This window comes from Vanellus vanellus (assembly GCF_965231255.1).
Source record: "Vanellus vanellus genome assembly, chromosome: 2".
Lineage (NCBI taxonomy): Eukaryota > Metazoa > Chordata > Aves > Charadriiformes > Charadriidae > Vanellus > Vanellus vanellus.
In genome coordinates, this window is record NC_138906.1 from 23,218,733 (window position 1) to 23,234,174 (window position 15,442).

The 15,442-nt window shown below is 37.7% G+C and overlaps 1 protein-coding gene across 2 annotated transcripts in view; it reads right to left on the bottom strand.

The window, feature by feature from the left end:
• LOC309669025 (macrophage mannose receptor 1-like) overlaps positions 1–15,442 on the bottom strand; it is a gene marked incomplete at its 5' end in the record, with an annotated part of 66,552 nt that overhangs the window by 15,354 nt on the left and 35,756 nt on the right. For both annotated transcript variants that reach the window (XM_082479593.1, XM_082479594.1), the window contains 12 exons: positions 344–513; positions 2,175–2,289; positions 3,042–3,184; positions 3,701–3,801; positions 5,699–5,766; positions 7,799–7,962; positions 8,084–8,125; positions 9,671–9,815; positions 10,748–10,835; positions 12,002–12,126; positions 12,619–12,818; positions 13,807–13,955. In XM_082479593.1, the coding sequence (XP_082335719.1) occupies positions 344–513; positions 2,175–2,289; positions 3,042–3,184; positions 3,701–3,801; positions 5,699–5,766; positions 7,799–7,962; positions 8,084–8,125; positions 9,671–9,815; positions 10,748–10,835; positions 12,002–12,126; positions 12,619–12,818; positions 13,807–13,955 (1,510 nt within the window). The remainder of the gene's footprint in view (positions 1–343; positions 514–2,174; positions 2,290–3,041; positions 3,185–3,700; positions 3,802–5,698; positions 5,767–7,798; positions 7,963–8,083; positions 8,126–9,670; positions 9,816–10,747; positions 10,836–12,001; positions 12,127–12,618; positions 12,819–13,806; positions 13,956–15,442) is intronic.

The window sequence follows — 15,442 nt, forward strand, 5'->3', positions numbered from 1 at the left end:
TCAGTGTGTTTTTGGGGCAAATGCCATGAGGCAGGAATCCCACTGTCCTTTTTACCAGAGCCTATGAGAGAATGCAGGGGGAACACAGCAGCGTAGCCTTCATGGACACAGAGACCTGAAAACTGAAGCCAGTCTTTGTACAAGCACTTCACAGATCCTGTCACCAGCTAATACAGCAACTGACAAAGGCTCAAAATCGTTCACTCTATTTGTATTTATATTTGACATGTAAAAAAGTATGAAAGTAATAAGCCAAGCAGTAACACATCTCAAATCCCCCAAAAAATGCATAAATGCAATCTAAAAAACAAATTTCAGTGAAAAAATTGTGATTACTATTTACCTGGCCATCATATGAGTATAAATCAATACGTCCTGATGGGAAGCCTTTGGCCCAGTTTGTAAAGTAAACTCCTGTTCCATCTGTCCAGAGGAACCTCAGTTCATGATTTATATCATTTAATCCAATCCATGTATCAGTAACAAAATCTTTCATATGGAAGGTGAGAAAAGCTAGAGCAAAAAAAAGGCAAAGAAAGAGAAATACTTTTAGTGAAGGACAATTGAAATGTCTGGCCTCACTGAGATTGGTGACATTAAGTATTTTTTCTGTAATACAGAACACTTTGTTGTTGACAACACAAGCAGGTAGGATGAAAAGGAGGTGACTTTTGAGTTTAATGAACAGGGAACCAGACATATAACTGTGGCTTTGGGCAAAATACTTCAGCTAAGTATGTAACCTGGTACTGGGATGAATCCCAAAAGCATGACAGAAATGCTTTTTATAACATCTCATGACATTTTTGAACCCTAGTCCCACAATTGACTTAGAAATATACAGCTGTGTAGAGCACATACATTTTTGATAATCCCCCCAGAGTGGTTACCCCCCAACGGCTTCAGACAGCACCACTGAGCACCTACCACTTGTGCATCCGCATCTGTACAAGTGGTGCTGTTACAGAACCGCCCATGTTTCCTCTCTCCCTGCAACACCTAGGCAATAGTCTGCATTGTCTTAGCAGGGAGCAGAATGCACAAATGACCTGCCTAAAATGAGTCTCAACAGAACTACCCATCACAAGCAAATCAATTACCATAGCTTTGCACAGTCCATGAAGGTGCTTGTGTGTCTTAGCGAGCGTGGCTATCTCAAAAATAGAGCAGGCTAGGTGAGCAGGCATTCATCAACCCACTAATCCACAATATATCAAACACTGTGATAACATAAACATATCATGGCTTTTGCCAACTGCTACAGTCATTATTATGAGCTTTCTTTTCTCTGCAAACAATGGATGAATTTCTGTCTGCTCTATCAACCATTCACTTTCCTTTAGTCTTTTAAAATGAATGCAACTTACACTTCTAGGAATGAAACCTGTAGATTTCTTTGCCAAATGTTTAGCATTGCTGTCCTACCAGAAACCATAACAGGAACTCAAGCCTTTATGCCTACACCGCCAGCAATAACAGTAGTTTTGTGCTAATAGCTTTATTGCTCATTTCTCTTTTACCTAGAATTCAAGCCCTGTGCATGAACCACCTGAAATCTGTACTGCAGAAATTATGTTGCATAAGAATTTAACTATGTTTGAAAAGTGAAAGTTTGATTCTTCATCTGTGGAAATGTGGAAAACATAAGTAGTTCTAAGTTCACGTCATCTCCCCCAGTCAGGGATGCAGCTCTTGTGTTCATTAAAAATAAGGTCCTCTAGTGAAAAGAACGGTAAATCTATGTGGTGAATTGTGGGTAGGCGTAGGAGCAGTCAAACCTCTGCCCCAAGCTGCCCAGAGACAGCAAGTTCTGATCCTAAAGGTGTTCTGCTTCAGTTAATAGGAAAGCCATGCAGTGAGTTAATGCCACCTAGTGAAACTACATCATTTGGAATGGCACTTGCTGGGTCCAGCTGGCATCCTGTGTAAGCAGAAAAAGCTCTGCTTTGGCTGCCAGGAAAATATACATGTGTGTATCTCTATCTAACCCAACATTAAAATTTTGTAGATTTAGGTGAAGAGTTAACTGTAAATTTCAAAAAATTATATGTTTTGGAACAAAAATCAGATGTGCAATCATTATTCAAACCTTGTCTATATTCACACAAATACAACAGCCATCCTGTAAAGATTAAATGTCATCTCATCTAATGCTACAAAACTATAAACAGTACCTTGCACTTGTTCATTAGGGATAGTGGCCAGGTTTCCTCCTAAATTCATGCAAGCTGTTCGTGCAGCATGCCAAGTGACACGTTCATCTTCTGTAGATCCAAATATTTTGTAACACTAAAACATGAACAAATTCTCTATATATTATCTTTACTCCAATACCCCTCACAGATTGATAACCACTGCTTTAAGCAAATCAGGATGGAGAAAAGATAGTAAAATAATGCATTTATTTGAACAAAACCACATTCAGCTTAAAATGAGCTTTTTATGCTGGTCTTTGTTCTATATAAAATTGAATGTCTCAAGAAAGTGTTCTGCTCAACAAAACACATACTAGATTTTATCTGAAATCTCTAGAAAGTAAGTAAAACCTGACTTTTTATAGACAGTCAGCTAACAGTGGTAAGTTATGCGTGACTGATATCAGTTTGCGTGTTTATTTATTTGACTCTACAAAGCATACCACATTAGTAAAGTTAAAGAAGACAAAATGCATTCAGTACCAAAAAAGGATTATGGTTTGGTTAAAAACCATCAAGATTGAAGCACCAACGCTTCAGAAACTCTGTCTAAACTCTTTAGGAAATGCATCTCAAGAGGTTTGCAGAGATGACTACAGAATAACTTTCGTCAACTGCAACTGAATATGCTCATCTGCCACTTCATTAGAAGCATCAAAAAAGCACCCTTTCTGCAAAACAGTGGATGGGCAAACAAACAAAAGCATGCAGGCATCAACCAGCTCTCTGCAAAAAAAAAAAAATTATTATTTTACTTTAATACAAAACAATACTATTAAATAATTCCTTTGTTTTCTATTTAATGTTTTGCCAAACATCCAACTTGTGCTGTATTTGTTATGGTACCTTATTACGAAAGGAAAGCCAAGTTGGATGACATCCTCTTGGAGTTGAAAATGTTGTTGGAGGAACAGTTGAATTAATGGAACTGTTGTGCCTTTCACATATGTAGGGATTTGGATAACCACAGTTTATATCATTCCAAAATCCTGAATGTAAGACAAATGGGAAACGGTACGACACCACATCCAGAGCTGGTTAAATGGAAATCAGTTTCACTCATTCTTACACAAAGTGCTTTTAGTTGAAAAGATAAGAGTAAATCCTCAGAGTCTCTCAATTTATTATCCACTTCTAGGTTAAATATGTCACTTAATACACACTGTAATTACAGAATGTTAAAAGCAGTGTAAAACCAGGAACTAGAAATATCAATTTTATAGTGGCACATTAGGCCGATTTTAATAAAAAATATAAAACAGTTGCATAGCAATCACAACCACAGACCTTTATCCAAGGTTCCCCATGCTAAGCTTAAGCACAAAATATATAGCACAAAATTACTAAGTCCTGAATGTAATACTATGGTCTACTTCTACTACTTCTACACTATTTTGTAAAAGAACTAAAAAAAGGGGGGGAAGGGGTGGCTCAGAATAAAAAAAAAATAGTTGTGACACAAACACACAAATAATGAAATTCAGGAACAAGCATACAAAACTCACCTAGATTCTTATACATAACTACGCAGTTTTCATCATTATTTGCAAAGTTAGGTTCATGTGGTGCCCATGCCAAATAATTCACTGGAGTGCCATCCATCCAGCTTAAGAAAAACAATCCAACAAAACACTTCTTTAACATATAAATAGGATTGCTTTCATGATACAAAAAATATTTTTGCAATATGTTTAATACAGCCACTCATAGTTTAAGGTGTACAAGGTTTTTTGACCAATTTGCCTCTTTGCTAATTGCACTAAACTTCTCTGCTTTCCCCCAAATCATGCATTCTCTGTGTCTATTACAGAGATAAGAGATTTTATTCGTAACACTGGTAAAATGTTTGATCTTTCCCCCATGCAGAGGAAAACAGCATGACAAACCACCTATAAGGAAATTCCTGTGACAATGTGCCTTACCATAAGGTAAAATACAAACATCGAAAAAGTTGTATATCCATGTAGGTTAAACAATAAAGAATAAAATCATAACCAAGAACCAAACCCTTATTAGGAGACATATTCCTATTGGACTGCAAGTGACAGGTTCGCTCTTCATGCACATAAGATACTGCACTTAAAGCATATTCATCTTAGGGTCCCTACAAAAACAATGGAATGGCAGAGACACCTCATTTTCAGAAGGTGATCTGGCCCACATAATATCCTAACTATCATCTGTAAGGTCCTCATTGTCACTGTGGACTATAAGGAGATCCAAGAACTACTAGGCATCCATCCAGGCACTTCAAGACCTAGACTGAACTGAATCCAGGCCTAAATTAACATCACATGTAAAAATCAATATGGTGCTGCATACTGATATTCAGAAAACCTTGCAGAAAATCTGATTATCCTTACAGTGCACCTGAAGATATAATGAATCATAGAATACTAGAATCATAGAATACCAGGTTGGAAGGGACGTCAAGGATCATCCGGCCCAACCAGATGGTGATAATAATAATGGCAACAGCTACCTTTGTTCTACAAAAAGAAAATAGGTTGCATTTTCCCATTTATTACAGTCTGTTCCCAAGAGTTAAGGAGAGGGAAAAGAATGTTTTTACCTACCAAAAATCTTATCTATTTTGAGCTAGGGCATCTATTTATATTTTCAATATAAATCATAGAAGAAAGGAAACTAGAATTCCTGAATAAAAATTCAAAATACATAATCTGCAGTGTATTTTTTCTGCTAGCTTTGGGTGAATTCTATTTAGGAAACATGTAGCATTTCTCCTGGATAACCTGGAGCTAAATTATCATGGAATTAAACCACTTGAGAATACAACCATGTTTAAATTAAGACTCAATACTAGGTATGTTCTTTGAAAATCTAGGCCCTGATGAGTTAACTTGTTTGGTCCCACAGACTACAAAATCTTAAAAGAAACAGTAAAGCAGAACTTTCAAAATCTAACAGACCTGATGTAAACTTTATAAAAAACAAGTTAATGCTTTTATATTGTTAAACAATACATCAAGTTTTAGGGTTTATAGATCTACTCTAGCTTCCAGTGGTGTCAAGGAGAAATTCCATTTACTTGAAAAGGACTTGGTCTTCTACAAAGAAAAAAAATTCATCAGTATCAACAGGAAATACTTTTTAAAAACTCCTTATATTAGCTATATTTTATTGGAATATGGACAAGGCAGACAACAGCTGAGGGCAAAACTCAAATCAAGCTTTTTTCCTGCTATAATCAAACATAGAATAACAGTAGTATTAGTAGGGTGAGAATGCCTAACAACAGAAATGGGACTCAAAAAGTGGACTAAATATAATGGCACATTGTGGTATATTTACTACAGAATACATTTTGACAACCTTCATAATCAAACACTATGCATGAAAGTCCCACAGAATTCAGAGGAAAAGCATTGTCATTTGCTTTGACAGGCCACAATTTCATTCAAGCACTTCATTAATTTTGTTGCACTCAGTAGATTTCTTTATTTTAAAGCATGATGCAAGCTCAATAGTTTTAGTTGACCTACCTTGTCCTTTGGTCAACACTTAGTTGTAAACCAATGAAATATGAATCCTCCTTGCCATTTTTCAAGATCTAGGATATAAAGATTAAAATCATATAAATTTCCTCTTTTTATCACAGAAATCTACTATGTTAAAAATGAGTAATATACATCTGACTGACAGAGGATATGAAATGCTATATTCTCTAGCTACAACATTTAAGTTAAAGCAGCGCACAGCTGCCAGTCCACAGTCAACTTCACCATTGGCCAAAAGGTTTGGTCACTTTATCCACACTTCTCAAAGTCTTACTTCAAAGTCACTGAAATCAGCACATCTTGCGCACTCTCTGCAGTGGACATCATCTGACAAATTTCTTGAAAGGGACAAGCTTTCCTGCAATTTGGATATAAATTGATACAAACCCTCGTGTCACCTCACTGCCACGCTTCAGCCAGCTCCTAAGTTTTACGTAGTTCAAATCTGACTTTTAAGCACATTCCTGATTAAAAGAAGTTGGCCTCAAGACAGTATAAACAGGCAACCAACACCAACCACCTAGGAAGTATCATGGAGTCATAGAATACAAAGTTGGAAGGGACCTCAAAGATCATCTGGTCCAACCTTTCTTGGCAAAAGTGTGGTCTAGAGAAAATGGCCTTGCACCCTGTCCAGCTGAATCTTAAAAGTGTCCAATGTTGGGGAATACACCACTTCCCTGGGGAGATGATTCCAATGTCTGATTGTTCTCACTGTCAAAAATTTTCCTCATGTCCAGTCAGATCTCTCCAGGAGTAACTTGGACCCATAACCCCTTGTCTCTTTCCATGTGACTCCTTGTAGCAAAAGGAGTCTCCATCTTCTTGTGGCCAGTAGGTTGAAGGAGGTCATTCTCCCCCTCTACTCTGCACTGGTGAGGCCACAACTGGAATACTGTGTCCAGTTCTGGCCTCCCCAGTTCAAGAGGGACAGGGAACTGCTGGAGCGAATCCAGTGAAGGGCGACTAAAATGATTAAGGGATTGGAGCATCTCCCTTATGAGGAAAGGCTGAGAGAGCTGGGACTCTTTAGCCTGGAGAAGAGAAGGCTGAGGGGAGACCTTATTATGGCGTACAAGTATCTAAAGGGTGGGTTGAAGGAGGATGGAGCCAGGCTCTTTTCAGTGGTTCACAGTGACAGGACGAGGGGCAATGGGCACAAGTTAGAACAGAGGAAGTTCCGTTCAAATACACGGAAACAGTTCTTTACGGTGAGGGTGACAGAGCACTGGCACAGGCTGCCCAGGGAGGTTGTGGAGTCCCCTCCTCTGGAGATTTTCAAGACCCGCCTGGATGCAGTCCTGAGTAATGTGCTCTGGGCAATCCTGCTTTAGCAGGGGAGTTGGACTAGATGATCTCTAGAGGTCCTTTCCAACTATGAAACTCCGTGATTCTTTGTAGCCACCTTTCAAATACTAGAACATGGTGATAAGGTCTCCCCTTTAAAAGCTCTTTCTAGTGGCATAATCCATATTCTTCCTGCATAATTACATTCTCTCCACAAGGAGAATGAGGCAAAGGGGTAAACTTGAGGAATCAAAAGAGGCTACCAGGTAGACTACGTCCCAGGTACACAGACAAAATCAAAAGCCAATGTTCCGAGTGTTGCATGTAAGCCAATATCTGTTTTGATCCACTACTTAAGACATCTTGAGTTTATCTGTTGATAAACTTTACTTTCAGTTAACTCACCTGCCTTACAGAATTTTTGCTATTTTAGCTTCTTGCTAAAATGAAGCCACAGATCAATTAAAAGTAAGCATTAAGATTTACCTTAGCACATTACCAGTTGCAGCTAAATGTAATGTGGTGTAACTGTCACATTGAATAGGAAAAGCAGATAACGATCTGTTTAATGCTTACTGTGTTTATTTCTATACAAAACACTGAACCAAAATTGTCCTCGTCTCAGCTATGAAACCATCTAAAAAAGACTTGAGTTTGTTCTTCATATTAATCTGGCTTAACGCTACTGCACTTTTACTTTCATAAAACTTGTAGGGAGAATACCAGCGTGAAAAGGATTTGTGCCCATGCTCACTTGTTTTGGATGATTTATTGCATAGCATTAATGATTTTTCTTACATATCGCCAGAGGTACTTTCTTTCACTTTCACTCTCAATGATGGCAAGGTCTCCAAAATTCCTTTTGCAGAACTCCCGACCTTTTTCCATAGGAACACTCTCTGTGCTGAAGTAATATTGTTTGTCTTCATGTATAATCCATCCATCCTCAGTTGTCTTGTATTCTGTAAAATAAATGGTAAGCTGACCATATTTTTCCTGAGATACAAGACATTCTCATTGGTCAAATTTTTAAAATGCTTTTAGACATACACACACACAAATAGTAATAGCAACAACACTTACCGGGTGCAGGAGATTCTGTTGGTTCAGGCTTTACACTTGCCCCTGTAAGAAAAAGATATTTATTATGATTGTACACTTTCTGCTGTCAGAGAATAATATTTACTATGATTCATGGGCAAGTTCTTCTATTAACATTGAACTTTATGGTTAGCAATGGATTTAACACCAAAACCTAGAAGGAACTAAATAGCCTAAATCTCTTATTTTTGGTACACTATTCAATTTTAAATACATATTCTTGTTCCCTGAGGCTCTAAATATAAGAGATTCTTAATTTGCAAGGTATTATAAAATACCTTGAAATTTACCTGAATTAAGTCTTATTTTTGGTATTTGCTGTATGCAGAAAACCTTATGTCTAAAAGCATTAACTCTATTAAGACAGTCCTTTATCGCACTCTCCCTCCTTTTCCCCGGTCACTTAAACATGAATTGTGGCTTAAACCAGAGGCAGCAGGAACGCAGGCTGGGTTATCTTTTTCTGTGGTGCACTTGCTACTACACAGTGAGGTTCTTTCCATCTTTATCTGGTTGAGAAGAGCTTCTATCTGGATCCTAAAAATTTCCCTAGATAAAATCTCACTGGAAGAGATCCCAAGAAATTAACTGGTCCTTTCTGAAAAGAAGACTTCAGGCTAAAGAATGCCCCTATTTATTTTTGCTATGGCATCATGGAGATGGTATCCTGGATGCCATCATCAGTGTTTCAAGAAAACAGTTTCTAATACAGGAGATCTCTGTCTTTATAGGTTTACAAATTTATTTTGTGCCAAAATGTAATCTCACAGATACTGGCATTTAACAAAAAATTCTCTGCCTAAGAAATTCTTTTGCCAATGTAAAGCAGAGCTGGTACTTTATTGTCAATAATCTAATGCAGCATCTTTATTTTGCTCCCCTCCCGTCATAAGGAAGTGGTAAAATGTTTAAATGAGGACTTTCTAAAATACTCAAACTTAGGTAGATACACTGCTTCCGGAACTCAAGATTTCCCTAAATTACAAATTTTGTTTTGATGTCTTCAGAAAATAAAAAGCATCCAGACTCGGATCTTAAGAGAATTTAGCAAGAAACCAACATATGAATTTAAAGCCTGGTCAAAGCAAAACAAAGTATCTTGAAACCAGGCTCCATATTGCAACTACAGATTCAATTAACTAACAAAACAGTACCTGAGCCAAGTAAAGGAGGGAGTTTTCACACATAAAAATTCAAATATGTGAACTGATTTGCAAACTACTTTCTAATAACTTGAAACTCAACTCAGAAAAAAGATGCCAAAATAGGCTTTGCTGGAGAAGGCATGTACTTCTTTAAGAGAAAAGTCAAAAGCAAATGTGAATATTCAAAGTAACATTTCCTATTTTTCAAGTATCACATTTCCCCTTCTGAAATCAATAATCACCAAAGGCTCTTTATCTTTAAATGCATAGAAGACATGAAAATCCTTATACCACTTTGATATTTCACATTCCACTGGGAACCATTCTGACAAACAGGTTTTGACATTTTTTATTTCTTAAAGTTAAGGAAAAAATCAACTGACAATCTTTTCTTGTTATACTAATACACAGGAATAAGAAATACCTTTTCTTATCTGGCAAATCCATCCATATAGGTAATCACAGTGTCTGTCATTCCAAAGCATACTGGAATCGCCACTGATCTCTGCACAAAGTTCAATTCCTTGATAATTATTGGGTTCTCCAAAGCCCCAGTTTTCATACCTCACCTATAAAAGAAAAGGTTTTGTGAAGATTCTGTTATATAGAAAGAAAATAACAGAGAGAGGGAGAATACTTCAAACCACAGGCCTGCAATTTGTTCTTACTGTCAGTTTAAAAACTTAGATAAGAAGAAACCAGAAACTGTGATCCCTGTGCAAAAGCTGACATTTAAAACTTTTTTTCAGATTGCAACTGGACTGCAGTTTAGATAACAGTTATTTCTGATCACACTTGGAAGAATACTGACATTTTTATAGGACCTAAATTCTGTAAAATTCATCTTATAACAATGATGGGGAATGTTACATTGGTATTAAATTAAGTAAATATCCTCTATGAGTAAAATAGTAGGACATTATTGAGACACAACAGAAATGTTGGCATTTTTCTCAGAAAAATATTACTGCTCTTCTAATTTTCCTGTAAAAATTCCAATTTCAGTTTTCTGTATGGTAAACTTCCATCACTATATTTTGACCAACATTGCATGAAATACACCCACATCTCCAAAGCCACTTTTGTTTCTGCAGTTTTATATCTTAGTCTAAAGTACAGTGAAGTCACACTGGCACAAAACAACTGCCATCCACTTCATGGAACGTAGGCCATTTCAGATAAAGATCTAATCACCAAAGAACAGAAATACTAAAGATGGACTATTTTACTCAAAAAATCCTTGCATTTATAAGAACATCCTTTTAGTCAACATGAATTTAATTTTCTTGTTGATTCAATGCCAATTTTTTAATCAAAAATCAGTATATTTAAGCCAAAAAAATCAAGCCATGAAACTGCTATTCATAAGCTCTCCTAAAGAGAGCATGACACGGTAGAAGGCTATGAGTAAGCATAAAAATACACAGAAACACATACACCACACACTCTTGGGAAGCACAGGGAATGCAAAATAACAGCTGTGGAAAATTAAATCACTCACTGGGGATCCATCACTCCAAACAAAGCCATCATCAGGATTCAAGTAATATAAGCCCATCCAGAAATGCTGGTGGTAATAGCCATTGTTCCTAAAAAAAAATCCAAAAATAACAAATGTCCCATTTATAAGAACTTTAAACATAAAACCAAAACTGATAAGGGCATTACAATATTTTTAATAATCTATCATTCACAACAGTCAATAAGCTTCTTTAAAAATAATCCTTAAAGCTGTCAGAAACAATAACAACCAGGGTGGAAATTAATTAATATCCAACCACTTCTAGCTGTTATCACTATACATTAACTCAGATAGATTGAAACACTGACCAAGAAAACATCCAGATCCAATTCAACTCCTGAAAATAAGGTGGCTTAATACTTTTGTATAAAGGTTCAATAGCTACTGTTGCTCCATTTATCAAGTTTCCTTTTTCTCTGCAAAGGCACTTACAGTTTCCAAACACAAAGTTACTTGCTGCAGTTGAATCACATTTGAAAAATAGCACCTTAAACTAATTCTTCTCTGCAAGCAGACATACTTATACTGATTTATCTGAATTTAATGAGTCAATTTTTGGTAATGCAGAGCTGAGACTTCTTCCTTACTATAAATACGCAGCTGGGATTCTAGTACGGTTATAGCATTTTGCAAGGCTGCCACGTTTCAGTCTTGCTTCTAGTTAGACAAGGATATACAAGTTCCTTGAGCCCTGTCTATTCAGGTCATATTTCAAGTGTTACCTTTTTAAGCGTATTTGATCTCATTCAGAAATCTCACACCTGCTTTTGAGAGTGCAGGGAGTTACTAGCCTTATTTATATACCCTGTGTAGGAAACAATGAATCCAAAGTTGCTTCTGCTTTCTGATTAGTTCATAAAAATGACAACCGACACATTGACCAGATTTATATCATGACTTGCTACCCTACTTGTACATTTGCTTATGTGAAAACAACTGGCATCTGTGGTAATTTTACAATATCCCCAAATCCACAGCAAGTATTTTTACATCAGATCATAAACGTTGCCTCAACTAGACATCATGTCAATCTTATTTTAGCATTAGCTTCTGGGGTGATTGCCACTAGTCATATAGCTCCCACTATTTCATCCGCTCTGCTTTTTTGCTGTATTTGATACATTAATCCAGACTGGCTTATACTGAAGCAAAAACATACACATAAAATGAAATACTTCAGAAAGACCAAAAGGTTAATTAAAGTGAATGGATGACCACACTACAGATACTTACGCAATAGAATGCCATATCACATACTGTTCTTCTTTACCATTAATGGAGGCTAGATCTCCTCCTATAGCTCGACAAAACTCTTGAGAATCAAGCCACGTTTTCTTTTGCTCTCCTCTTGAAAAAGGCTGAAGAGAGCATTTTGCAATCAGACAGACCATATAGATCACAAGATCAAAAAACATCAGCTACCCAAAAGCAATTCATTTACAATTCAGTTTTTCTGTGGGGATTACAGAAACTTTGAATATAGGGTTTATGAGTGTTCACCTTTGTGAAACACAGGCTTCTTATGAGTGTCTTTAAGCCAAATCAGCAAACTGCATTGCTGACAGGAGTATCTGCTGCAAGACAACAACTGGGACAAAGGCACTTTTAATCCAAAAAGAATGCGAAATTCAGTCTTAAAAGAATGGGAAAAGATCAGAATATCAGGCTTAAAGATCAGACTTTAACAGAATAAACAAACCCATGAGCATTTCAATAGAAAGGAACAAGACCTCTACCTATAATCTGTAATTAAGCTTATGAAACAGTAAGACATACGTATACCAATTTTTATTGCATGTATGTGCAGCAAATAGAAACTACCTTTATGAAGAAATAAGCAACATACTTACTTTGAAACAGAAGCTAATACGATTGTTTGAGTCCCAACCTTCTGGACACCGGGGAACAGGAGTTGTTGTGGGAACTGGTGGAAGCGTCACTCCCTCTGCCCACACTTTGCATAGGAACTTTGCCTTTTCTTCACATTTTATTACATCCCATAATCCACCTGAAATTCCAGTCCTCATGGCAACACAGCCTGGCTTTCTTCCTGGTTGTAAACAGGAAAGCACAAAAGCAGCAGTTAGGGGGTCATGAGAATGTAGAAAACTTCATATTCTATCCTGATGGAAATTAAGTCTTTGTACAGAGTCAAAAATTTTTCTAATATTAAAGCAGGTCCAGAGGAAAGCCACAAAAATCATAAGAGGGCTAGAACACCCCTCCTGTAAAGAATGGTTGACAGAGCTGGGGTTGTTCAGGCTGGAGAAGAGAAGGTTCCAGGGACACCTTATCACAGCCTTTCAATATGTAACAGGGGCCTAAAAGAAAGATGGAGAGAGACTTTTTACCAGGGCCTGTAGTGACAGAACAAGGGGCAATGGTTTTAAAATGAAAGACAGTAGATTTAGATTGGACATAATGAAAAAAAATTTTATGATTAAGTTGATGAGACAGTGGAACAGGTTGCCCAGAGAAGCTGTGGATCCCCATCATTAGAAGTGTTCAAGGTCATGTTAGATGGGGCTTTGAGCCACCTGGTCTAATGCAAGATGTCCCTGACCATAGCAAAGGGGGCATGACTAGATGATCTGTAAAAGTTCCTTCCAACAAAATCATTCTGTGATTCTATGATTCTAATTCATGAAGAAAAAACAAACAAACAAGCAAAAAGATCTGTGGTTCATTGATATCCATGATAGTGAATTGTGCCTCACATCAAATCACCTCTAGTGCCTGACTCTAGCAACATCATAATCCTGTGATCCAACAAACTCTCCGCTGAAATGGAAAAAGATGCAAATCAGAAACCTGATCTCAATTTAAAGTTTCTTCCCAGGCTCATGTTAAAACTCACTTCCGCACTAAGCAGGAAGTTAGCAACAGCACCGCAAGCTTCAGAAACCAGACAGATATATTTGAGAGCAATTAGTCATTATACCATCAAGCGAGGGCTAAGGAATGAAGTAAAAAAATTCAAGTAGTGAGTGATGTATTTTGGGCACTGGACTCATTAAACAGTATAGAGCCATACCTACCAGGCATTTTGGAATTCCAGTGCGTAAATAAGACAGATTCACCATTAGCCCACTTGAACATTCCCTTTTCTTCTACATCTGAAAGTCCAATCCAAAAGTATCTTTCTGTTCTCAGCCCAACCAGGCTAGTCAGATAGGCTTGTTCGTATCTGTTCAAAGGAACACAAACATTAAATTAATACTGTTAAATTTATTTTAAAAAGTTGTAAAAGGCTTATTTTCTCAGAATTACTGCTATACCTTCTTGAAAGTGTAGCTTGGATGGATTTAGTTGAACATAGCACAAAACAAAACATTGCATAATAGATATTTTGTAAGCTTGAATATCACAGTATTTTGCCTTCTCTATAAAGAAATTGAGATAATCACAGACTGACATGAAATTCATGGGAAAGAAGAAACCTGACATGACTTTTGTGTTAAACCAGCAGGGTTTTTTGAGAGTTTCTAGTACCCTTGTATTTTAATGACTTTTTGTTTCAAACAAATCCACATTTGGAAAAGGAATCTCAGCATTATTGAAGAAATATACAAAAAAGAGGCTAGAGTAGTATGATACTAAATTATCAAACTAAGGAACAGTACAAATTAGATCAAATGTTCATGCAGGAAAAGTTATGTTTTGGAAACAAAACTATGTAGAGGTAAAGCCTGTCATAGTTCATTATGGTGTTTAAACAAACAGCTCTTAAGAAATCAAGGCAATTAAAATAAGTCTCCCCTTAAGTAGGTATAGTTTGAAGACCACATTAGCGTTACATCATTTTTATTAAAGCTGCAATGCTACCTACATTTCATGGAATCACAGAATTTTCAGAGTTGGAAGGGACCTCTAGAGATCATCTAGTCCAACTCCCCTGCTAAAGCAGAATTGCCCAGAGCACATTACTCAGGACTGCATCCAGGCGGGTCTTGAAAATCTCCAGAGGAGGGGACTCCACAACCTCCCTGGGCAGCCTGTGCCAGTGCTCTGTCACCCTCACTGTAAAGAAGTTTTTCCGTGTATTTGAACGGAACTTATGTTCCAACTTGTACCTGTTGCCCCTTGTCCTGTCACTGTGAACCACTGAAAAGAGCCTGGCGCCATCCTCCTTCAACCCACCCTTTAGATACTTGTACGCCATAATAAGGTCTCCCCTCAGCCTTCTCTTCTCCAGGCTAAAGAGTCCCAGCTCTCTCAGCCTTTCCTCATAAGGCAGATGCTCCAAGCCCTCAATCGTCTTAGTTGCCCTTCGCTGGACTCTCTCCCGTAGTTCCCTGTCCCTCTTGAACTGGGGAGGCCAGAACTGGACACAGTATTCCAGTTGTGGCCTCACCAGTGCAGAGTAGAGGGGGAGAATGACCTCCTTCGACCTACTGGCCACACTCTCCCCTATGCACCCAGGATTCCATTGGCCTTCCTGGTGACAAGGGCACATTGCTGGCTCATGGATAATTCACTGTCTACCAGGACCCTCAGATCCTTCCCCTCAGAACTAATTCCCAGCAGGTCCATTCCTAACCTATATTGGTACCGAGCATTCTTCCTCCCCAGGTGCAGGACCCTGCACTTGCTCTTGTTGAACCTTATTAGGTTCTTCTCTGCCCAGCTCTCCAGCCTGTCCAGGTCATGCTGGATGGCAGCACGGCCCTCTGG